This window comes from Microcaecilia unicolor, chromosome 11 (assembly GCF_901765095.1).
Source record: "Microcaecilia unicolor chromosome 11, aMicUni1.1, whole genome shotgun sequence".
In the NCBI taxonomy this organism is placed as follows: domain Eukaryota; kingdom Metazoa; phylum Chordata; class Amphibia; order Gymnophiona; family Siphonopidae; genus Microcaecilia; species Microcaecilia unicolor.
Window position 1 is genome coordinate 116,054,017 of NC_044041.1, and position 24,004 is coordinate 116,078,020.

General features: G+C 46.2%; 1 protein-coding gene across 1 annotated transcript in view; it reads right to left on the reverse strand.

The window, feature by feature from the left end:
- MARK2 (microtubule affinity regulating kinase 2) overlaps nucleotides 1-24,004 on the reverse strand; it is a 225,087-nt gene that overhangs the window by 49,956 nt on the left and 151,127 nt on the right. The window contains 8 exon segments of the mRNA XM_030219412.1: nucleotides 8,508-8,620; nucleotides 8,876-8,975; nucleotides 9,864-9,983; nucleotides 11,126-11,362; nucleotides 11,806-11,862; nucleotides 22,848-22,918; nucleotides 23,335-23,400; nucleotides 23,861-23,909. Coding sequence (XP_030075272.1) covers nucleotides 8,508-8,620; nucleotides 8,876-8,975; nucleotides 9,864-9,983; nucleotides 11,126-11,362; nucleotides 11,806-11,862; nucleotides 22,848-22,918; nucleotides 23,335-23,400; nucleotides 23,861-23,909 — 813 coding nt within the window.

The following is a 24,004-nucleotide window of genomic DNA, read 5'->3' on the forward strand; positions in this document are numbered from 1 at the left end:
AAATCTACAAAGATCACAGCCACCAAAATTAAAGTAACTGTAAAATACATAAAATGAACCACACTAGGGCCTAAGAAGAAAAAAACCTCAAAGTTCTCCCTAAACAGCTGAATCAGACATACATGAGAAAAAGGAAATCGATATGGTTCTCCAAGCAAGTGCCTGAGAAAATAAAGGCTAAAGAGTTGGTGTTCATGAAATACAGACAAACTGAAGAAGAGGAACAGAGAGAGGAATATCGGATGAAACTGAAAGAAGCCAAGAGAGAGATACAGCTGGCGAATGTGCAAGGGGAAGAAGAGCGGATGTGGTCCCTCTTCACAAAAGTGGTGATAGGAAAGAAGCTGGAAACTACAGGCCGGTAAGCCTCACTTCTGTTATTGGAAAAAGTAATGGAAGCGATGCTGAAGGAAAGGATAGTGAATTTCCTGGACGCCAATAAGTTGCAAGATCCAAGACAACATGGTTTTACCAAAGGTAAATCGTGCCAAACGAATCTCATTGAATTCTTTGACTGGGTGACCACAGAACTGAATCAAGGATGTGTTATAGATGTAATCTACTTAGATTTCAGCAGAGCTTTTGACACGGTTCCCCACAGGAGACTCTTGAATAAACTTGACAGGCTAAAAATAGGACCCACCATGGTGAACTAGATTAGGAACTGGTTGACGGATAGATGCCAGAGGGTGGTGGTTAATGGAATTCACTCTTGATGAGGAAAAGGTGAGTAGTGGAGTACCTCAGGGATCGGTGCTGGGTCCCATTCTGTTCAATATATTTGTGAGTGACACTGCTGAAGGGTTAGAAGGTAAAGTTTGCCTTTTTGCGGATGATACCAACATTTGTAAGAGAGTGGACACCCTGGAGGGAGAGGAAAACATGAAAAAGGATCTGCAGAAGCTAGAGGAATGTTCTAATGTTTGGCAATTAAAATTCAATGCAAAGAAATGCAAAGTGATGCACTTAGGCAGTAGAAATCCACAGGAGACATAGGTTAGGCGGTTAGAATCCGATATGTACAGACAGGGAGGGAGAGGGATCTTGGGGTGATAGTATCTGAGGATCTGAAGGTGACAAAACAGTGTGACAAGGCGGTGGCCATAGCCAGAAGGTTGCTAGGCTGTATAGAGAGAGGTGTGACCAGCAGAAGAAGGAGGTGTTGATGCCCCTATACAAGCCATTGGTGAGGCCCAACTTGGAGTACTGTGCTCAGTTTTGGAGACCATATCTTGGCTAAGGATGTAAAAAGAATTGAAGCAGTGCAAAGAAAAGCTACAAAAGTGGTATGGGATTTGCGTTACAAGAAGCATGAGGAGAGACTTGCTGACCTGAACATGTATACTCTGGAGGAAAGGAGAAACAGGGGTGATATGATACAGATGTTCAAATATTTGAAAGGTATTAATCCGCAAACAAACCTTTTCTGGAGACGGGAAGACGGTAGAACTAGAGGACATGAAATGAGGTTGAAGAGGGGCAGACTAAAGAAAAATGTCAGAATGTATTTTTTCATGGAGAGAGTGGTGGATACGTGGAATGCCCTCCCGCGGGAGGTGGTGGAGATGAAAACGGTAACAGAATTAAAAAATGCGTGGGATAAACATAAAGGAATCCTGTTCAGAAGGAATGGATCCTCAGAAGCTTAGCAGAGATTGGGTGGCAGCACCAGTGGTTGGGAGGCGGGGCTAGTGCTGGGCAGACTTCTACAGTCTGTGCCCTGAAAATGGCAGATACAAATCAAGGTCAGGTATACATATAAAATATCACATACAAGTTTATCTTGTTGGGCAGACTGGATGGACTGTACAGGTCTTTCTCTGCCGTCATCTACTACGTTACTATGTTTTGAAAAAAAGCAGCTGTATATAACTTACGAATGTTTAGATGTGACACATATTAGGATTGGCAGATTTTAAGCAACCAAGATTTCTTTAGATTTAAGATACTACCTATAGAAAAATAAAATAAAATTCAAAACTGCTTGCTCTACTGTACTGTCCATGTAATTTTGTGTGTCATATAAATGGCATGAAGGAAGGACCATGTGGCAGCTCTACAGATACCTTATATAGATACTTGTGAAATGGGCTATAAATACTGACATAGCCCTAATTCGAGGCACTTTTACTTTGTCTTATTTAGAAAGACTAGCTTGCTGGTAAGCAAAATTAAATGCAGTCCACTAACCAGTCAGATACAGTTGACAAGGTTACTTAGCTGTAAAGGAAATTCTTGATAGATAACAGGGTAAGTCAGTAATGTCATCCAATGGCACCAGGGATGAAACTGCTCTACCAGAGCTAAGAAAGACCCTTTAAAAAGGTCCTTTTGAGCATGTACCAGGAGCCCATATCAGAACCAGCCAGCCCACCTCCTCTCTCAGTGAGTCCAAATGCTTGGCAGGTTCATCCAGAAAGGTGGGTTTGTACGGCTCCCCAGACACATTTGGACGCATCTGTTGTGTCAGTTGATGCTGGGGTTGCTGAAATGATTTGTCAATGAAGAGACTGTCCCACTTTATCCATTAGTTGAGCACATCCAGGATCCAATCGTGACCTTGTGAAAGTGACAAGAGTGTGATGGTTCCATTGCTTGTGTAAGGGCCACTGTAGAAGAAGCATATGAAACATGGTGAACAGAACTACGTGGACTACTGCCACTAGATATCCCAAAAGTTTAGTAGAGTTCTGGTTGGTGTTGTCTTCATGGATGCAATGTGTTGTGCAAGGGAGATGATGGCACCTGCCCCTCAGAGATGGTAGGAATGCCTTGGTTGTGTTTGTGCAGATATCCATCCCCAGTAGATTCCCAAGATCGGCTGGAGAAAATTGTGACTTAGTATTGATAAAGCTGAGCATCTGGAGGGGGGTCACAGTGGTGTGGGTCAAGGTTTGGGCCTCTTGGGCTAAGGATCCCACACAATCAAATCCAGTCGTCAAGATATGGGAATATGCAAATTTAGTTTTATTTTATCTTTGAAGGTTTTAATACTTTTATTGAAACATTTGCTTGCACACCATCCTGAATGGAATTGTTCCAAGGAAATACACATTTTAATAAACAAACATATCCATACATAAATTCCTTGCTTACAAAGATGCATCGCAGCGATTGCCACATATTTCATGAACACCCTCAGTTCGGAGAAGCCAAAAAATGGTGGTCCATGGCTTAGAAGCATGGGTACAAGCAACCTGGAAATCAGGAGAGGCCAGTCAGTCTGTTTAGATAAACAGGAAAAGTTTGCTACGGAGTGAATTCAGAATTTTGTTTTCCTTGTGAATGCATCTGTCGAAGTGACAGAGGTCCAGAACTGGCCGGACTAGAATCTTTGATCTACAAAGGGGGAACCTGTTCTATGACTCCAACCTGGAGGAGGATGTGGATCTCCCCTAGCAGAAAGGGTAAGGGGTGAAGCTCTTCCAGAGCCTCAATAGTGGGTACTGGCTTGTGAAGTAGATGGTTTTGGAATCTGATAAGATAACCCTGTCGGATGATGCCATGAACTCATTATTTTGCTGTTATCCATGCCCAGGCACCCACAAAATGTGGGAATTGGTCCCCCACCAGTATGGATTCCACCAACAGGTTGTCAAAAACTGGGTGTAGGTTTTGTAGATGAGCGGGTTGCTCTGATACCTCAACCTTGGCTGTGGTCTTTGCTGGTGGGACTATGGCAACATTGAGATCTTTGGTGTCAAGCTTGCCATCTTGGGTATTCATAGTAGCACTGTAGGTTGGAGTAGGATTTCCTGACAAAATCCATATAGTCTCCTGAATGTTGGTGTGCAGACCACACCATTGGTGAAGAGGGATTGGAGGATGGTACAATGGTCTTTGATGATGACAGTAGTGACTGTCACAAAATATTTTCTCCAGAGCAGGTGTGATGCCGACAAGGCAAGAGCAGGAGACGACAATCTGATGCTCATAGATGTCTTTGGAGACCCAAGGCTCTCAGTCATGCCATGCGCCTGGCTGCAACAGACAAGCCAGCAGTGTGCAAGGCGGTCTTGAACATGTCAAATGCAGAGTGAAAAAGGTGTTTTCTGCATTCTTGTTGTGGAAAAGGAGAGTTCTTCACTTTCTGGGAAAAGGACATCAGAATATATCTTGAATTTCCAGAAAACAACTGTGGTAGAGGATAAGCTGCAATTGATGGGCAACAATGCGGGAGATTAGCATGGTACCCTGGAAGATCACTTTGTTGACCACATCTAAGATCTCCTGTTCTTTTCTAGGGGGTGTACTGAAGTGGGAAGAGCTCAAGGTTCTTCATGGCCAATGTGATAATGATAGATTGATGCAGCAGTTGGGTTTTCTCAAATCTACTGCATGACCTTTTGGTGGTAAGTCTCATCCTCTCATCCCAATACAATTCGAACATACCCACAAACTTAGACACCCCAGATAACACCCTCCCTATTTCAGACAGCCTGAAAATCCTCGATGTCACAATCGACTGGAACCTTACACTCGAAAGCCAAGTTAACTCTACAATCAAGAAAATGTTCCACTCAATGTGGAAACTCAAACGCGTGAAACCATTCTTCCCGAGGGCAACATTCCGCAACCTGATACAATCAATGGTACTAAGCCATGCTGACTACTGCAATGGAATTTATGCGGGATGCAAAGAGCCACTCATAAAGAAACTACAGACCGCTCAAAACACAGCAGCCAGGCTTATATTGGAAAATTGCGATTCGAAAGCGCCAAACCCCTTCAAGAAAAACTGCACTGGTTCCCAATCAAAGAACGTATTACTTTCAAAATCTGCACCCTGGTCCACAAAATCATCTATGGCGAAGCCCTGGGATATATGACTGACCTCATAGACCTGCCAACCAGAAACACAATCAGATCATCATGAACATACTTAAATCTTCACTACCCTAGCTGTAAAGGACTCAAGTACAAATCAATTTATGGATCCAGTTTCTCCTATATAAGCACGCAACTATGGAATGCACTACCGAAAACCATGAAAACAACGTACGACCACCTTAACATCCGGAAATCACTAAAGACCAACCTGTTCGAAAAGGCATACCCTACTGACCCAACTTAAGTGCCTGAACCCTGCGACACAACGAAATCAAAGCTCGTAATTAACACTATATAACTCTTCTCCTCTACGATTCCCTAATGTGTCTGCAACACACGAATCTCATTCAATCATAACATCATTTTGTATTTGTTTCATCACCGGTGGTGGCTAACGCTTCACGGTACTATGTAAGCCACACTGAGCCTGCAAATAGGTGGGAAAATGTGGGGTACAAATGTAACAAATAAATAAAAATAAATTACCATCCCTGTGGTTGAGGAGGATCTTGTCAACAATAGATTCACCATGGGTTTAGTGGTGACCAGATGTTTGTGGATGCTGAAGATCTTATTATCACGGGTCAGTTGTATCACTGGGTGATAGTGAAAATTGTTGGCAAATTTCTGCAGAAACTTTGGTAGAGAGACAGGGAGAGGTGGAGGAGATGGGGCATCAGAAGGTATGCCTGGGGAGTTAGACAACGATGAAGTGAAGGAGATATCAGAGCTGACAGACTCACAAATCTCACCTTCATCTGATGGGTCTGAATCCAGGGAGAGGCTCAGAGGAGGAGTTGGGGGGAGGCGAGTGGGGATAACAACCACTTCTGCCGACAGGTTGCTAGAGCACTTCCTTCTGGTGCTCTGTGTTTCAGCTGTAGGGTAAACGAAGCAGGACCCTGTGCTGAGAGGTGCTGTGCCACAAATCAGTTGCAGAGGTCCAGGAGTTGCAGATGAGAAGGCAGAGCTCTGGCCTAGGCAGAGCTCTGGCCTGGGCAGAGTGAGAGAAGCTGTGAAGGTCTTGATCCAAGTGTCTTTGCAATGTTGTTTGACTTGGGGGAGGGGGCAGTGTCTAGATGGTCCAGACAAGTTGTGACTCCTGGGGTAGCTGGAGGAGTGTTTTCTGTGAATAGAATGAGTCTGTAGTGAAAAGCTTGAGCCCCCCTCTCCCCCCCCCTCCTCAATCTTTCATACAGTGTGTATCATGGGACCAGAGCCAGCTGTGAGAGGCCTTCCCCAAACCTCAGTGCTGCAATAATCAGCAAGGTGGCACTATATCAGAGTGGTGCCAGCTATGCAGAGGGACGTGAGTCCCAGATGCTGGTAGGTGTGGCCTGTGCCGTGCCAATAGTGCCTGTCCTTGGAGAAGTATGTTTTCTTTTAAGGTAAGTTATTTTATTTGTATTTAATTTAAGGTTGGCATTTATAATCCACTGAACCCTTAATTAATTTATTTTTTTGTTACATTTGTACCCTGCGCTTTCCCACTCATGGCAGGCTCAATGCGGCTTACATGGGGCAATGGAGGGTTAAGTGACTTGCCCAGAGTCACAAGGAGCTGCCTGTGCCTGAAGTGGGAATCGAACTCAGTTCCTCAGTTCCCCAGGACCAAAGTCCACAACCCTAACTACTAGGCCACTCCTCCACTTAAGTTCTAGGTGGAGGAAAGACTAGTTCAAAATGATATTGTACAGTAAAACATTTTAACGTGTTCGGTGTGGGGTCCCCCCAGGGCTCTGCTCTTTCCCCCTCTACTCGTCAATATTTTCTTAAGCCCCCTTGCAACCCTGCTTCAGGATCACATTTGGGGGTTTTCTCTATGCTGGTGATATTCTCTTTATTTATCCCAACTCTTTTGTTTCTCCAGATCTTGGTCCTCTTTATAAAGCAACTCAAGCTCTGTATAACTGGCTTTCTGCACATAGACTTGTACCGAACCCATCCAACACCACAGCTTGCTAGGTGTCTGATTCCTACCCTGTTCTCTCACTACCTCTCACTTTTTTCAACACATCTTTAGTTCCAGTCTCATCATTTTGTTACCTAGGGGTGGGTTACCATTGATTCACGGCTAACTTCTGAGTTTCAGATTTCTAAGGTTGTTCAACTCAGATTTTTTTTTTGGCTTAGCTGTCTTTGATCTATTAGTGTTTCAACTTCACAGCAATGCATACTCATTCACGCATTCATTATATCATGACTTGATTACTGTAACTCAGTTTATGCAGGTATTACTTCCGTTCAAACATCTTCAAACCCTTCAAAAATCAGCAGCTCATCTTCTTCTGTAATCAAAAATATCTGACCATGTCATTTCTCTCTTTCTTCAGTTTCACTGGTTGCCTTTTCCTTATCACGTCTGGTTTAAAAATCTTGATTCTTGCTCACAAGGTACTCTATTCTGGTTCCCCCTCCTATCTTTCCTCTGTTATAATTCCCTACACTCCTTCCATTCACTTCATTCCCTTGAAGCAGATCATCTGGTTCTTCCCTCTCCATGACTGGCTTATCAACAGCCCCTAAACTTCAGAACAACCTACCCCAGCCCTCAGATCAAAACTCTCCTTTCCTAAATTTAAAACTCTACTTAAGAGCCATTTTTTTAAACTGGCGTTTATCTTGCCCGCAGACAGCTTGTCCCATTAGCCATGCAGGAGTGCAGAAGTGAATGTCTTCTTTAACACTTTTATTTGATCTTGCTCGATTTCTTTTCCTTAACTTTTTTTTTTTATAAACTTTGCTAACCACTTTGACCTATAAAGGCAGTATATCAAATAAAAGTAAACATATACATTAGGGGCCCTGCTTACTAAGCTGTGCTACAGGCATGCTAGCATTTTTAGCGCATGCTAAAAATTAGCACATGCTAATGTTAGAGACACCCATAGGACTATATGGGTGTATAGCGTTTAGTGGGCGCTACAAATGCTAGCACACCTTAGTAAACAGCGCCCTATGCACAGTATAACAGGATAAATGCATAATAAATATAATAAATGCAATCAGCAGAGCAAAACTATAGACACTTATGAGTAAATAGAAGCATAAAAACATTTAAGTGTCGTCTGAGATTAAGGATTGGAAATTATGTCATCATTTTGTAATACCTGAGATTGTGGATTAGAGATTATATTGTCATTAAAGTGAGCTCCAGAAGATTAATAAAGAGTTTTCTGTCATTCTAACTGCTCTATAGAGTCCTCGTTTTGGGTGTTACTTATTGTCAATTAAGTATTATTGAGTCATCTGGCTGGGATTCATTGTCATCCCACAGCGTCTTTGAAGAAGCTATGTTTTCAAAAGTTATCAATCTCATGTAGTCTGACGTTTGTCTGAGCTTTTGGAGTAGTGAGTTCCACAGTTCTTCCTCCTTAGCTAGCAGCATGCAGTTAAAAATCCTTTTGAGCTGACAGTCTTGTTTATTAGGGAGTACTAATCTGATGCCAGTTAGTGATCTAAGAGATCTAAAATTTCTAAAATTTGCTCCATCACTTCAGGCAAACATTAATAAAAACATAAAAGAAATAACAATTAAACACACATTAAAAACAAGCTAAAAACTAGTAAAAACATACATAAAAATGCAATTTTTATATTTCTATTGCTGATCAAATTACATTTTGTAATGTTAATCTTTAGAAAGGCGAGTCATAAATGTGATAATGAAACAGTACCTCAGAATTCTTGTACCCTAGTAGCAGGTATGTGGCCATAACCTCATTGTATTTCTGGCTGACCAACGAGTCCTGAATCTCTTCACGAGTGTAACCCATAGAGACCATCAATTCTATAGAAGGAGGCAAAGAGACCAGAGGCTTGAGTACGCCATACCTTATGCAGGTAGAGAACAGGATACTGTGCCAGTCACAAAGAACTCCACACCACCAACATTTATTGTCCATATGCTACCACAAAGCTGTTTCCTGACAAGAGCTCTGAAAAGACATGGTAGTTTTCAGAGAATGTGAAAAGCTTCCAGAGAAGAGAGAAATGTAACCAGAAGAGAAGCTGCTGGCAGAAAGAATCTGGCAGGGCACTTCACCTGTTCTCCTGGGGTCTTTGTAATCTGGAACCGGCTCCACATAGGGCTTTAGCTCATCATCCTCATGACCTACATTCATCCAGCGGTCTCGCATTATTTGCTGGTGGGGGTAAAAACAGGAAAAGGTCAGGAAAAAAAAAACCTCACATGGGTTCTCTGCTAACCAGGCTAAGCCGATCTTGTCAACAGAAGAGACAATTATAAAGTGGCTCTCAGTCCCAGTGAAGCAGGCAGGGGATTTTTTTTTTAATTTTGATTTTGTGTTTTTGGAAGGAATAAGAATGTAACTAATAATCGCCATACTGGGTCAGACAAAAGTCCATCAAGCCCAGTATCTCGTTTCCAACAGTGGCCAATCCAGGTCACAAGTGGCTTTGGGGAATTCACTCAACCTTTCAGCATCTCAAGTACAAACCTAGACTGAGTCTTCCTGGGACAGGGAAATACCTACTGTATCTGAATGTAACTTGTCTTGAACTTCCACTGAAAAAGCATAAGCAAAATCCAAAATAAAAAAAAACCTGACAGGGTAAGTTGGGTTCTGCAGTGATTTCACACTGGCTACACTACAGAAGCTCTGGGCTCATTTTCTTTGAGATTTACTATGTTGCAGCCATGCAAAGGTATTTATAATGCTAGGCTTGGCCTATGCTAGCCACATCTTCCTACGGTGCTTTAAGTTTCACTAGGCAGAGAAATGGGCCTGAAACACAACGTTCAAATGCCACTGCTTAGCTGGTAAAATCAACTCATACCCAAAACATTTCTTCAGCTAACAGAACCAAACACTTATCAGACTGATAGAGCTATTTTTCAGCCATCTAGGAGAACTACCTGTCATTTCCACTTCATCTCTCTAATCAGGGCACATGGTGTAATTCAGTGGCACTTTGAGATAAGGACAAGAAAAGTGGTATTTCTAAGCACCCCTAGCACCCAGTAGCGCACACACTTGGGGAGCCTGTGCACATGTGCTTCTGCTACTCACCTCTAAAGTACCCCTCTTGCTGGGGTTCAGAATAAGGAACTTTTTCAGCAAGTTTTCGCAGTCTGTTGACATATAGAATGGGATACGGTATTTCCCTCTCAATACCCGTTCCCGCAGTTCCTAGAAATAACAGTACAGGCGAAAGACTGAGAATAATGTTACATGGTTGAACAGTAATTCATGCGGCACAGTAACAGGGTTCTGGCACACAAGACAGTTTGGGTAGGGCAACCACAATGAAGAAAAATTCTTCACTGTTAAGGCTGCTTGTCTTTTAACATAAGGCAGACATTCCTGGCAATGAAAGGTAGACTCCCAGATCTTGCCACTACAACAGAAGCCTTGCTAACATCCCAGTCACTTTCAAATCCTCCCCATTCATGTCTCAAAACCTACTGACTTTATATAATTTCAACTTCTCATATGGTTAACTACAATTTTTTTCATGTTTATATTATATTATTCATTATTTTGAATTTAACTTTGATTATTCCAGGAGTTTGCTCCTGTTCTTCATCTATTAACCACTTAGAACTACAAGGTATTAGCTGTCTACAAGACTTTTTATGTTATGATAACTATATATTGTAGCCACACATTTTCTAACTAAGTGTCTCCACTCCCCAACCCCAAGGCATATGTGTGGATTCCTCCATCTCCCTCCTGTATAGCTCCCTGTGTTTTCAGAAGCATCTGTGTCACCAGCTGGGAAGAGGAGGATTCGGTAGGAAGGCTGTGGCAGGCTAGCTGCATATCACACACTCCCCCACCTATGCAGATGGAGCCATTCACGGCTGGGGATAAATATATACTTATCTGACAATACTCTTGTGCTATGAAACATGGAAAAGGCAGAGACTGCTGATACAGAGAGAGAGCACCTAAGGTTAGGATGAGGCAGGAGTTCCAAGCCTGGCTCGGCCAAAACCCCCAAGTTTCACACTTAAGACATTATGTGAATGAACACACCCAGTAGGCAGCAGCTTTCATTTTACCATTCCTGACCCCTAAAGTGCTGCTGCTTTGAAAGGCTCTAGCCATAAAGTGTGCAGTAATAGCAGCCTGTTGGTCCATGCTTTCCTCTGCCCACAGTGTGCCGTGAGCAAACACTGCATAGACACAAGCATATGAAAGCCTCCTGCAGCTGATCAGTTGCTAAGTAGCTGATGCAGATCACTGGAAGCATGCAGGCTGAGAACAATCCTGTATGAGGGCAAAAGAGGATATGTGCCTTTGTATGGAAGAGCAGGGTATACCTATACCTTTAAGTTCTGGCCATCGAAGGGCAAGGACCCGCTAACCAGAGTATACAGGATAACTCCCAGGCTCCAGACATCCACCTCAGGCCCATCATACTTCTTGCCCTGGAAGAGCTCAGGTGCAGCATAGGGTGGGCTTCCACAGAATGTGTCCAGCTTGTTCCCGAAGATGAACTCATTGCTAAAGCCAAAATCAGCAATCTTGATGTTCATATCAGCATCCAGCAGCAGGTTCTCAGCCTGTGGGGAGACAGTCCAAAGCAGTCAAGCTTAAACATGACCAACACCCTTCTAGGACTTATGGAAAAGTGTGCAAAACCAAAAAGGGTCCATTGACAGTGAAATCTCCTACAAGAGATCCTAATACATCTTACTACTATAGCAAACATCCTTGGGGGCCATGAAAATCTGCTGATGACCGTGGTTATCTAAATAGCCTTGTTGCAGGTATAACAAAAGTGGCATATGCTAAAGCATAGGCCGTGGAAACGTTCCAAATGACACTATCACTATATAGCCCTGGAGAAGGTGCAAGGACAAGAAGCAAAGATGGCCTAGTTTATTTTCTGGTGATATATTTCTAAACTCATCACTGAGTAGAAAGGTTTGTGACTGTTCCAGACAAAAGGATCAACAAGAAGCTGTTCTAGAGCACCTCCTGTCCCCCTCTCAGCCCATCTTACCTTCAAGTCTCGATGTACAATTGATTTTTGATGACAGTATTGCACTGCAGACACGATCTGTGAGACAGAACAACATCGTTAGAGAATACAATGGAGTAACACAACCCTATTGCTCTCACAAAACCACAGAATTGAATGTCCCAGAATGAATTAATAGCAGAAGATTTAAATGGTGTTTCTGGGTCACATAATAAATGTTAAAAGATTGAAAAGTCTACCAGATCCAAAAGTTCTGGTGAGAAATAAATAAGAATAAAGTCAATAAAGAGATTAAACATAAGAAACCAGTCAGTCACTGCAGAAAACCAGACTGACTAAAATGGCAGTACTGCAAGACCACTCACCACCACCAACACCTTAGGAGGATATAGGAAAGACTAGAATAAGCACAGAGGAGTCCTAGTTCTGGAGAAACAAAGAGAAGGCCAGAGTTCAACTAGGATCCATGGTATTGCACCGAGAACCGAACTGGGCAGAGTGGATTGGCCTTATGTCCCCCATGATCTGTTATATGGTAAAATTATGTATAATCATACCTGATAATTTTCTTTCCATTAATCATAGCTGATCAATCCATAGACTGGTGGGTTGTGTCCATCTACCAGCAGGTGGAGATAGAGAGCAAACTTTTGCCTCCCTATATGTGGTCATGTGCTGCCGGAAACTCCTCAGTATGTCGATATCAAAGCTCCATCCGCAGGACTCAGCACTTAGAGAATTACACCCACGAAGGGACACTCTGCCCAGCTCACCACCGCCGAAACGGGGGAGGGGAATTAACCCAGCTCATCCCCACACAAGTGGGGGAGGGGAATCCGTCCAGCTCATCCCCGCGGAGCGGGGGAGGGACACCACACCCGCCGATGCGGGGGGATCTGGCTTATCCTGCAACCGCAACCGCGGGAGGAGCTGACTGACCCTAACACCGCCGAAGCGGGAGGGGTACAAAGCTGCCCTACAGCCGCACGAAGCGGGAGGGAGTGCCGGCAGAATTTATGTCTCAATCCAGCCCCGTAAAACGGAGGGGAGAGGAATGCAGCAGCTCACTGTAACACAAACTCGTCTCAACTCTTGAAGAATCCAAGTGAAAGAACTTGAACACGAAGTCTTTCTGAAATAACTGAAGACTAAACTTGAACCTGAAATGCAACCAGAATAAAAACCGATATCTGGGAGGGGCTATGGATTGATCAGCTATGATTAATGGAAAGAAATTATCAGGTATGATTATACATAATTTTACCTTCCATATCATCAAGCTGATCAATCCATAGACTGGTGGGATGTACCGAAGCAGTACTCACCCAGGGCGGGACATCGAAATCCCTGACCTCAACACTGAAGCTCCAAACCGGGCCTCCGCCCGTGCAGCCACAGTCAAACGGTAATGCTTGGAGAATGTATGAGCCGAAGCCCAAGTTGCCGCCTTGCATATCTCTTCCAAGGAGACGGATCCGGCCTCTGCCATCGAGGCCGCCTGAGCTCTCGTGGAGTGAGCCTTCAGCTGGATAGGCGGCACCTTCCCCGCGGCCACATAAGCCGCTGCAATGGCTTCCTTGACCCATCTTGCCACTGTAGGCTTAGCAGCCTGCAGACCCTTACGAGGACCTGCAAACAGGACAAACAGATGATCCGATTTCCGGAATCATTGGTCACTTCCAAGTATCTGAAGATGACTCGTCTCACATCCAGATATTTAAGAGCAGAGTACTCCTCTGGGTAGTCCTCCCTACGAAAGGAAGGGAGACAGAGCTGCTGATTCACATGGAAGCGAGAAACAATCTTGGGCAGGAAGGAAGGCACTGTGCGAATAGTCACTCCTGCCTCAGTGAACTGCAGAAAAGGCTCTCGACATGAGAGCGCCTGGAGCTCGGAAACTCTTCTGGCTGAAGTGATAGCCACCAAAAAGACTGCTTTCAACGTCAGGTCTTTCAGAGATGCCCTCGACAAGGGTTCAAAAGGCGGCTTCTGCAATGCTCTTAGCACCAGGTTGAGATTCCACGCAGGCACCACTGAGTGCAGAGGAGGGCGCCGGTGATTAACTCCCTTGAGAAAGCGCACCACATCTGGCTGCGAAGCCAGGGAAGCATCCTTCAGGCGGCCCCTGAAGCAAGGCAGAGCCGCTACCTGGACTTTAAGGGAACTGAGCGACAGGCCTTTCTCCAGACCTTCTTGCAGGAACGCCAACACTGAAGAAATTGGAGCAGTGAAGGGAGAAAGTGAGCCTGCTTCACACCATGCTGCAAAGATACGCCAAACCCTGGCGTAAGCAGTAGAAGTAGAGCGTTTCCTCGCTCTCAGCATAGTGGCGATGACCTTGTCTGAGAAGCCCTTCTTCCTCAGACGCTGCCGCTCAATAGCCAGGCCGTAAGACCAAAGGGAGAGGGATCCTCCATCACCACGGGACCCTGATGTAACCGGCCCTGCTCCACTGACAGCCGCAGAGGATCGTCGACTGAGAGCCTGATCAAGTCCGCATACCAGGGACGTCTGGGCCAATCCGGACCCACCAGGATTACCCTGCCGGGATGCTTTGCCACCCGGTCTAGCACCCTGCCCAACATGGGCCAGGGCGGGAACACATAGAGGAGCTCTTGTGTCGGCCACTGTTGGAGAAGAGCATCTACTCCCAGGGATCGAGGGTCCCGTCCTCTGCTGAAAAAAGCGCGGCACTTGGCAATTGGCCGATGACGCCATCAGATCTAGGCTCGGCTGGCCCCAGCGCTTCGTGATGTCCAAGAACGCCTGAGCAGATAGTTGCCACTCTCCGGGCTCCAAGGTATGGCGACTGAGAAAGTCTGCCTTGACATTCATGACTCCGGCAATGTGGGCCGCTGAAAGCTGCTCCAGGTTCGCTTCCGCCCACTGGCAAAGACTCATAGCCTCCTTGGCTAGAGGGGCGCTCTTGGTACCCTCCCTGGCGGTTGATATAGGCCACAGCCGTGGCATTGTCCGACAGGACCCGTACAGGCTACAACACCAGTACCGGGATGAACTCCATAACACCAACCGAATGGCTCTGAGTTCCAGGAGGTTGATAGACCACTTGCCTCTGCAGGAGACTAGAGCCCCTGCGCTGTCCTTCCCAAGCAGTGGGCTCCCCAGCCCATCAAAGAGGCGTCTGTCGTGACGACAATCCACTCCGGGGTCACCAGAGGCAATCCTGCAGACAACTTGTCTGTCTGCGTCCACCAGCTCAGCGCCTTGCGCACTGCTGGGTCCACGGGAAGGCGCACAGCATAATCCTCCGACATCGGAGTCCAGCGCAGCAGCAGAGATAGCTGTAGTGGTCTCATATGAGCCCTGGCCCAGGGCACTACTTCCATCGTGGCCGTCATAGAGCCCAACAGCTGCACGTAGTCCCAAGCCCGAATAGGAGAGGCTACTAGGAACTAGTCCACCTGAGCCTGAAGCTTGACAATCCGATTGTCTGGCAGGAACACTCTGCCCACTTGGGTGTCGAATCGAACTCCCAGATACTCCAGGGACTGAGTCGGGCGCAGCTGGCTCTTCTTCCAGTTGATGATCCATCCCAGGGAGCTCACAAGAGCAACTACCCGGTCCATAGCTTTGCCGCACTCTGCATAAGAGGGGGCTCGGATCAACCAGTCGTCCAGATAAGGATGGACTTGTACTCCTTCCTTTAGCAGGAAGGCCGCTATGACCCCCATTACTTTGGAAAAGGTCCGCGGAGCAGTAGCCAACCCGAAAGGGAGGGCTCTGAACTGGAAGTGTCGTCTCAGGACTGTAAAACACAGAAAGCGTTGGAGAGGAGGCCAGATGGGAATATGCAGGTACGCTTCCTTGATGTCCAAGGAAGCCAAGAACTCTCCTGCCTTCACTGCCGCTATAACAGAGCGGAGAGTCTCCATGCGAAAGTGCCTCACTTTCCAGGCCCGATTGACCCCTTTGAGGTCGAGGATAGGCCGGACAGAACCTCCTTTCTTTGGAACCACAAAGTAAATGGAGTAACGTCCCTTGCCAATCTGATTCTTTTTTTTTGGCACCGGAACGACCGCACCCAGGCGGATCAGGTTGTCCAAGGTCTGCTGCACTGCCACAGCTTGACCGGAGACTTGCAGGGAGAGAGTACAAACCCGTCTCTTAAGGGTTGGCAGAACTCTAGCTTGTAGCCGTCTCTGATGACTTCCAGCACCCACGCGTCTGAAGTTATAGTGGTCCACTCGCCCAGAAACGAGGACAGCCGTCCTCCAATCTGCACTGGGGCGTGGACCAAGGCCCCGTCACTGGGTACGAGACCCTGGGGGAGGACCGGACGGAGCACCTCCGGGACGGCGGTCTCTGCGAAAGGAATGCTGCTTGGGGGAGAAATTCCTCTTGTAGGAAGAGGGGGCAGAGGAACCCGACTTGCCCGGGCGGGTACCGACGGGCCTTCCTGCAACCGTCCTCTGGAGGTACCGGGACGAGTACTAGCCCGAGCCCTGACCTCTGGTAATTTCTTGCCCTTAGACGTGCCGAGATCGGTCACGATTTTGTCCAGCTCGACCCCAAAGAGCAGCTTGCCTTTAAAAGGCAATCTAGCCAGGCGGGATTTAGAGGCGTGGTCAGCAGACCAATGTTTCAGCCAAAGCCACCGCCGCGCAGAGACTGTCTGAGCCATGCCTTTAGCTGAGGCTCTCAAGACATCATACAGCAAGTCTGCCAAATAGGCTAAGCCCGATTCCAGGGCCGGCCAATCAGCCCTCAAGGAAAGATCCGAGGGGGAAGCCCGCTGCACCATAGTCAGGCACGCCCTGGCCACATAGGAGCCGCAAACTGAGGCCTGCAAACTTAAAGCAGCTGCCTCAAAGGACGACCTTAAGGCCGCCTCCAATCTTCTGTCTTGGGCGTCCTTTAGGGCCGTGCCACCTTCCACCGGCAACGCCGTTTTCTTAGTCACCGCAGTGATTAAAGAATCCACGGTAGGCCACAGATAGGCCTCACGTTCACTCACAGCCAAAGGATAGAGGCGGGACATAGCCCTAGCCACTTTAAGGCTCGTTTCCGGGACATCCCATTGAGCCGCAATTAAGGTGTGCATGGCATCATGCACGTGGAAGGATCTAGGCGGGCGCTTCGTCCCCAGCATAATGGCAGAGCCAACAGGGGCTGAGGGAGAGACGTCCTCCGGAGAGGAAATCTTCAAAGTGTCCATGGCCTGTAAAAACAGGTTGGGCAAATCCTCTGGGCTAAAAAGCCGCGCTGCAGAGGGGTCATCCGCTCCATCCGAGCGGGGATCTATCTCCTCCAAGGAATCCGCAAAGGACCGTTGGGAGACCTCAGACACGCTGCCCTCATCTACATCGGAGGAGACAAAGTCCTCCAAGGCCTGGAAATCAACCCGAGGGCGTTTACCTCTGGGAACCTCAACCTCTTTATCAGAAGAGGGAGCAGGGGCAGCGTTTTGCATGAGGAAAGCCTGATGCAGCAGCAAAACAAACTCGGGGGAGAAACCCCCCAGACTGTGCACTTCCGCAGCCTGGGCAACAGCCCTAGACGCACTCTCAACCGGCGCTCGCAATAGCGGGGGAGAGACATGCTGCGCATCCAAAATGGCGTCCGGCGTGAAACTCCGCGAAGGAGCCGTGCGGGAAGAACGGCGCTTAACTTTAGCCGCTTGTGCCGTCGCCCAAATTAAGGGCGTTCATGGCATTAATGTCTCCAACCTCAAGGGCGGCCCACGAAGAAGCCGTCCGAGCCGCGTGGCCGGCCAAGATGGCGGAGGCGAGGAGCGGGGGATGGGCGTTTATGGCGGGAAAAAAACCGCCACGCCGGAGGAACGACCGGGACATTCATCGGTCACTAAACTGTCACCCATCAAGGGCGAATCAGGTTGTAAAACCCCCGCATCCCCTCTAGAAGCGCTCCAGCGATCCGGGGAGCGACCCTTTGCGCCCTCGTCCTCCGACGCCATATGCCACGAGGAGAAGAATCGGGGAACCCCCTGCCCGCTATAAAAAGGTAAAATTACCTGCTTGCCGCTCCGAGCTGTAACGAACTGGTGTCCCAGTGAGTAGCTGCAATGAACGTTTAAAGAAACGTCGAATTAAACGCCTTTAAAGACGTTTAAAATTTTTTTTTTTTTTTTTTTTTAAACGGAGCCAGCGGGAGGGGGGAGAAAAGGAGGGACCTGGCACCACCAGGTTTGCACTTGCTCAAAAGAGCCCTCAACCCCAGGCCTCAACAAAACCTAAGGATTAGGCTTGGAGGCCTAGCCAGAGCTGCTGCTGTGTGTGACCACCACCTGCTGAGATAGAGAACATACTGAGGAGTTTCCGGCAGCACATGACCACATATAGGGAGGCAAAAGTTTGCTCTCTATCTCCACCTGCTGGTAGATGGACACAACCCACCAGTCTATGGATTGATCAGCTTGATGATATGGAATCTATGTTTGTATGTAGGACCTGGTACAGTCACACACCCTTCCCCCCCAACCCCCCACCTCCCCCCCCCCCCCCCAAACAATTAACCTACAACCATGCAGGTTCCACACAGCATTTATGAGCTTATTTTCTGGTATGTACAAATAACTGTGTGGATTTTCAAAAACAGATACTGTATCCAAATCTTGTTTGTCCCTATGGCATCTCTAGAAAATTTGGTGTGCATTGGATGCAAAAACAAAAAGTAAACGTAATATCCATGAAATAGGCAGGTCCCCCAAATTCATGATCTTTGTAAACTCCCTGTGATGTGATACAGATTTGACCAAGTAGAATGCAAAACAAAAAAGTGGGGAAGGCCTGCATAGCACAGGTTCTGGAATTCTTTCAAACCCTTCTGCATTTGTGTTGTCTCTTTGTATATCACTGACCAGAAGGGAAGAGGGGTTGATTTGAATGAATCAGTACCCAAACATTCTATTGATTTGGAAAGAAGAAGAAATTGAACAGAAGTGTGAAAATATTAGATGTCACTGTCAAGAGATGTGAAAGAATGGATTTCAGGTGTAGTGTGTAACTTTTCTAAGGCAACAAATATTACCATGCTTCATTATTACCAGAGGCCAGACACACAGCAACCAGTAGCAAACTGCACAATTTATTCACTAGATATAATACACAGCAATCATTAAACAAAGTTACTCACCTGTAGCACGTGTTCTCCAAGGACATTCCTATTAGTGGGTGACTTCATTCGATGGAGCCCACTGAGGTAAGTACTCCCCAGCTTTCCTTCTCAAAGCCTTGGAAGCACTGCACGTGTACATTTTCCGCCCACCATCATCCCACAGGACTACATCAGTCTAATACAGGGGTTCTCAACCAGTGTGTTGCGGGGCAAGCACAGAGCATCAGGTATTTTGTTTATTTTAAAAGTGTACAGCATGTCTTTTCTCCCCTCTTCTGCCATGGAGACCAGCACTGATCCCTCTTCTTCCCTCAACCCCCCCCCCCCCCTTTCCTAAGTCCAGCACCACTTCTCGCTTCCTCTTCTCCCTGTCTCCTTCGGTCTGTCAAACTTGCATTGTTTGACTGCCCCTGCAGCTTTAATAGGCTGCCTTGGTTGGTGCTGGATCCTTCCCTCTGTTGAGTCCCACTCTTGCGTACACAGGAAGTTGTGTTAGAGGGATGAGATGCGGTAGAGGGAAGGATCTGGCTAGTCCAAGTAGCCTGTTAAATTTGCGGGGGCAGGCAAACAAAGCAGGTTTGACGAGTGAGAAACGGGGGGGGGGGGGGGTAAGGGAAGGAGAGGGAGCTATGTTAGCATTGTGGGGTGGGGGGTTGAGGGAAGAAGAGGAAGAAGTGCTGGTTATCCTCCATCACCGTACCTTCTTGATGTGGAAGCTGAGCCAGGAGTGGGTCAGGATAGCGACTTCATGGTTTCAGAATGTTTCTTAATGAGGTCGGCTACCTCTTCCACTTTGTCACCAAAAAAGTTGTCTCCCTGTAACGAAACATCCAACAGCTTCTCCTTAACTGCTAGTTCTAGGTCCAAGATGCACAGCCAGGCGAGTCTGTGCAATCCAATACTCATAGCGGAGGCTCAAAATGTCTTGAAAGCATCATATGTTGCCCCTGCACCTGTACTTGCTGCACTCCTGCTCTTTGGCTACTGGCTGATGGAGCTCCTCAGCCTTCTCCTGAGGGAGACTGTCTGCAAACTCCACCAGACTGAACAACATTCCACAAATGCATGCTCGTTAAGAGTTGGTAAGAAACTATGCGGGAGATAAGCATAACATTCTGATAAAAAACTTCTTCCCAAAAGACTCCAAGGTCCGGGCCTCCCTCCCCAAGGGTATCAAGGAGTGAGTCTTGAGCACCTGGCTGTTTTGACAGCAGATCTGACTATCTTAGAATGGTGAGTACGACAATTAGGACAGGTTTTACTGGGTTTCTGGGGGAGGGAGGGAGGGAGGGAGTTGGGGAACAATCTGTGTTTATGTTTATGATGCATTTTGGCTGTATTATTAAGAAAAATTACAATAAAGATTGTGTTGGGAAAAAAAGAATGTGAGGAAGCTGAAGCTTCTTAAATCCCAGAGCCTTCTGAATCCTATACATAGAGTTGACCACCTTGTTCACTTGCTGTACGGGGGCTGCAAGACGTCAAAGTGAAGGACGTCCAACATCTGAGTCCTAGGCTCATCCTCGGTCTCCCTGATAAAGTCAAAAAAGGAGAGGTCTTCTGGAGATGACTCATTTATATGGAGGGAAGGGAGGTCTGACATTAGTCAAAGGGACCCCCCTCATCAAACACCCAGCAGAAGTCAAGACTCGCAGAAGTACTCCCATGGAGATGCTGGAATCTCTGCCTGCTTCATACATCTGAGACTACATTCAGGCCCAGGCTGGGGGCACCAAGGCACTGGGGATTCCTGGTTTTCGAAGGAGGCTACCCATTTGAGGTGCTAGAGACCGACACAGGCTTGGTGCAGACTGGCCCCAAGGCCTCGACGTCCATGTGCTGCCTGCATGAAGTGCATGGACCTCCAGGATGGGCTGGAATGCCTGAGGTCCTGGCATTGCTGCCCTTGATGCCATAGCCTCTTGCAGGGCCAGAAGGCACCCCATCTCTTCCTAAAGCATAGCTCTGAGTCACTTCTCAAGGGCTGCCATCAAAGTCTGAGGCTCAGCTGGAATGATCACATCCTGCAAAGTCATTGGGGCCCTATCAAAGACTTGGTCTCAGTTTGATGGAGGCTATCATGCCCTATCCGGTTCCCAGGAGGACGAGTGGCCCTCGTCATGGGACACGGAAGGTATTGATGATCTTGATGCCTCAAAGCTCTCAATATTGATGCTTCTTGGCCTTTGTCCAATATATGGCATTGCTGAAGAGGATGATGAATCTTTCCTCGCCCTCGGAAGAGAATCAGAGGATGCCTGATCCCTGCAGCCACTATCAACACTCGAGGTTGAGGAAGATGGAGACCATCTCAATGTTTATGCATCCCCAGAGTCTGACATAGCTCCCAGAACTATTGAGACTGATACTGAAGTCAAAGGACTTCTGAGCTCCAAAAAGCCGTTCGTGCTGCTTTTATTGACCATTAAATACCTCTTCTTGACAGCTCCAGGCTGTCATGGATGTCCATGAGGAATATGATCCTGTTGCACCAAGTGCAGTTCTTGAAAACAGAGTTTTCTGGGACATGACAGGAAAAAAAGCAAAAGCAAAATAAAAGAAATCGCCCCAAAAAACTAATTAAAAGAAATCAAGGAGTAGAAGTCACCGAGACCCAGGCTTTGGGAAGAGACTAGAAACACGTCCTCATTGCTTCGTGGAAAATACATGACTGAACTTGTCCTGTGTTACAACAGCATGTGGAAAGATGCAAGCATGCATGGTGGTCCGCTTCCAAAGGCTTTGAAAAGGAACACTGGGGAGTGCTTACCATGACAGGCTCTGTCAGATGACATCATCCACCTGTAAGAATATCCACATACTGCTTGGACTCGGAAAAAGAAAGCTACACTGTTCATTCACTTGGTTTCACAGTAGAATTTACAACAACAAAAAACCCACATCTGAATCATTAAATGCCTGACCTCGGATACACAAGAAAACTAAACACTACTCTTCCACTCTACGATTCTTATTGTGGCTCTGCCATATGAACTTATCTTACCACTACATCACATCATATTTGTTCACACTGGAATCGGTAAACGCCTTCCGGTACTATGCAAGCCACATTGAGCCTGCAATTAGGTGGGAAAATGTGGGATACAAATGTAACAAATAAATAAATTAATAACCAGCCTAGCATGGATGGGGTGTATGGGTGCTATGTGAACAGCATGCCTCTTGATGAGTGTGTGCATGTTTTAGTGTAAGTAGTCTAGTGGCTAGAACAGTGGGCTGAGAAGCAGGGAAGCCAGGACTAAAATCCTGCTTCTGACAACCCTTGTGACCTTGGAAAAATCACTCTCTCTCATTGCCTCAGGTACTCATACTGTAAGCTTCTTGAGGTAGAGACATGTTGTATCTGAATATTTATTACCACTGTACAGCAAAAAGTAAGTAGGATTATTTACTGAGAGGAGCAATGCAGCTTAAAAGGAACAATTCCTGAACTGTTATCTTGCCATGTATGACATTTTCTATGCTGCAGAAACTGAACATTTTCTTCCATACAAATGCACTGGACCTTTGTTTTAATTTTATTTAAAAAAAAAAAAAAAGGGGGGGGGAGGTTATTTATTTATTTTTTTGAATCTCCAATCTAATCTGACCCATTTTCAAACTCAATGTTTTTCCCTGGTTTTCCCCATGCCAAAGTTGGCACCATTTCATTAAATTTTCAAAGATATTTTTTTTCTCAGACATTTTGGATCACTTATGTATAATTTCTTTGCAACATATGTTGGATTGGAAAGACTAAAGTTATAACGGCACAACAATTATGTGAACATAATTGTGGAATTAGTGGACCTGAGATTCCAATGTCCGATTCTTTTTGGCTCTTTTGAAATGTCTTGAAAATCTGGTGTCAACAGGGCTTGACAGAAAAGTGTGCTGGGGTTAGACACAGAGATGGGTGATCATATAAACCTCCAACCCTTTGAATGTTAGCTAAAAACCAAACTAACCTGTCGAAACTTTGCTCGGGCTTCCTTCTCTTTCATTCTTCCATGTGCTACCAGGTAGTCAAAAACTTCACCTAACAAATAAAGTACAAGTGAGCAGAAAGCGAGGTAGACAAGGATGACAGAAGCACAAAAGGTTCCGCAGGGAGTATAGGTAAAGTCTGTTATGGAACTGAAACCATAAACTAAAGCAAGATCTTTGAAGCAACTTTCTGTAAACCCAGAGACCTGTATTCAGGGAGAAAGATCTGCCCTCTAACTTCATGCATAGGGGTTGTTGCACTTAGATGCAGCTGCTCTTAGCTGGGCAAGCTAGTATTGGTCCCATTTGATGGAACATCCTTGGGTTTACTAAAAGTAGGACTGAGGAAGTCTGCTCCAGGCTTGTCAGATGAAAGTGTTAGATCAGGAAAAGAAGCAACTTCCAGTACTCAGATCCCTGATCAGCTCTCCTTCCACAGAACAAAGTTAGTGAGCGGTCAGGACTTACCTCCACTGGCGTATTCCATGACTAAGTACAACGTTTTTTCTGTCTCTATAACTTCAAATAATTTAACTGCAAAACAGATTGGACATTAAAAAAAAAAAAAAAAAGCAAAACCATTAAAATCATAGGTGGGACTCTGAACACTGCTTAATGCTTAAAGTTCAGTTTAAAGGCTGCACACTTTCAGTAACAGTAAAAGGGAGATAGACTTGCTTAGAAGTTATATAAAGAGTCAGTGACAAGTCCAGGGATTAGAACTAAACCAGAACGTAAGAAAATGACTTGTCAGTTCATAGAGGGAGGACAAACGAACATTCTCATCGTCTGTCCTGATTCAAACTCTGCTACTATAAACCTAGATAACAGATGTGTAAATGTATTCAGCAGCAGTAAAGGTAAGCTATCTCAGCTGCTGGAGAAAGGAGCGCTTCATACACAGCAGATGGGGATGTAGTGACAGGCAGGAATAGCTGAAGCCCTTTCGTACGCGTTTCTGCTATAATTCCCTTATGGTGGGTGATTTACTCACCTATGTTAGGATGATTTAAAACCTTCATTATTCGTACTTCACGGAACAGCTGGAAAAAAAAAAACCCTCATCAGCTTGATCTAGAAGTGGATGCATGTAAAGAGCTGCACAGACAGTCATGTCAAACTGTGCTCTGTAGGCCAT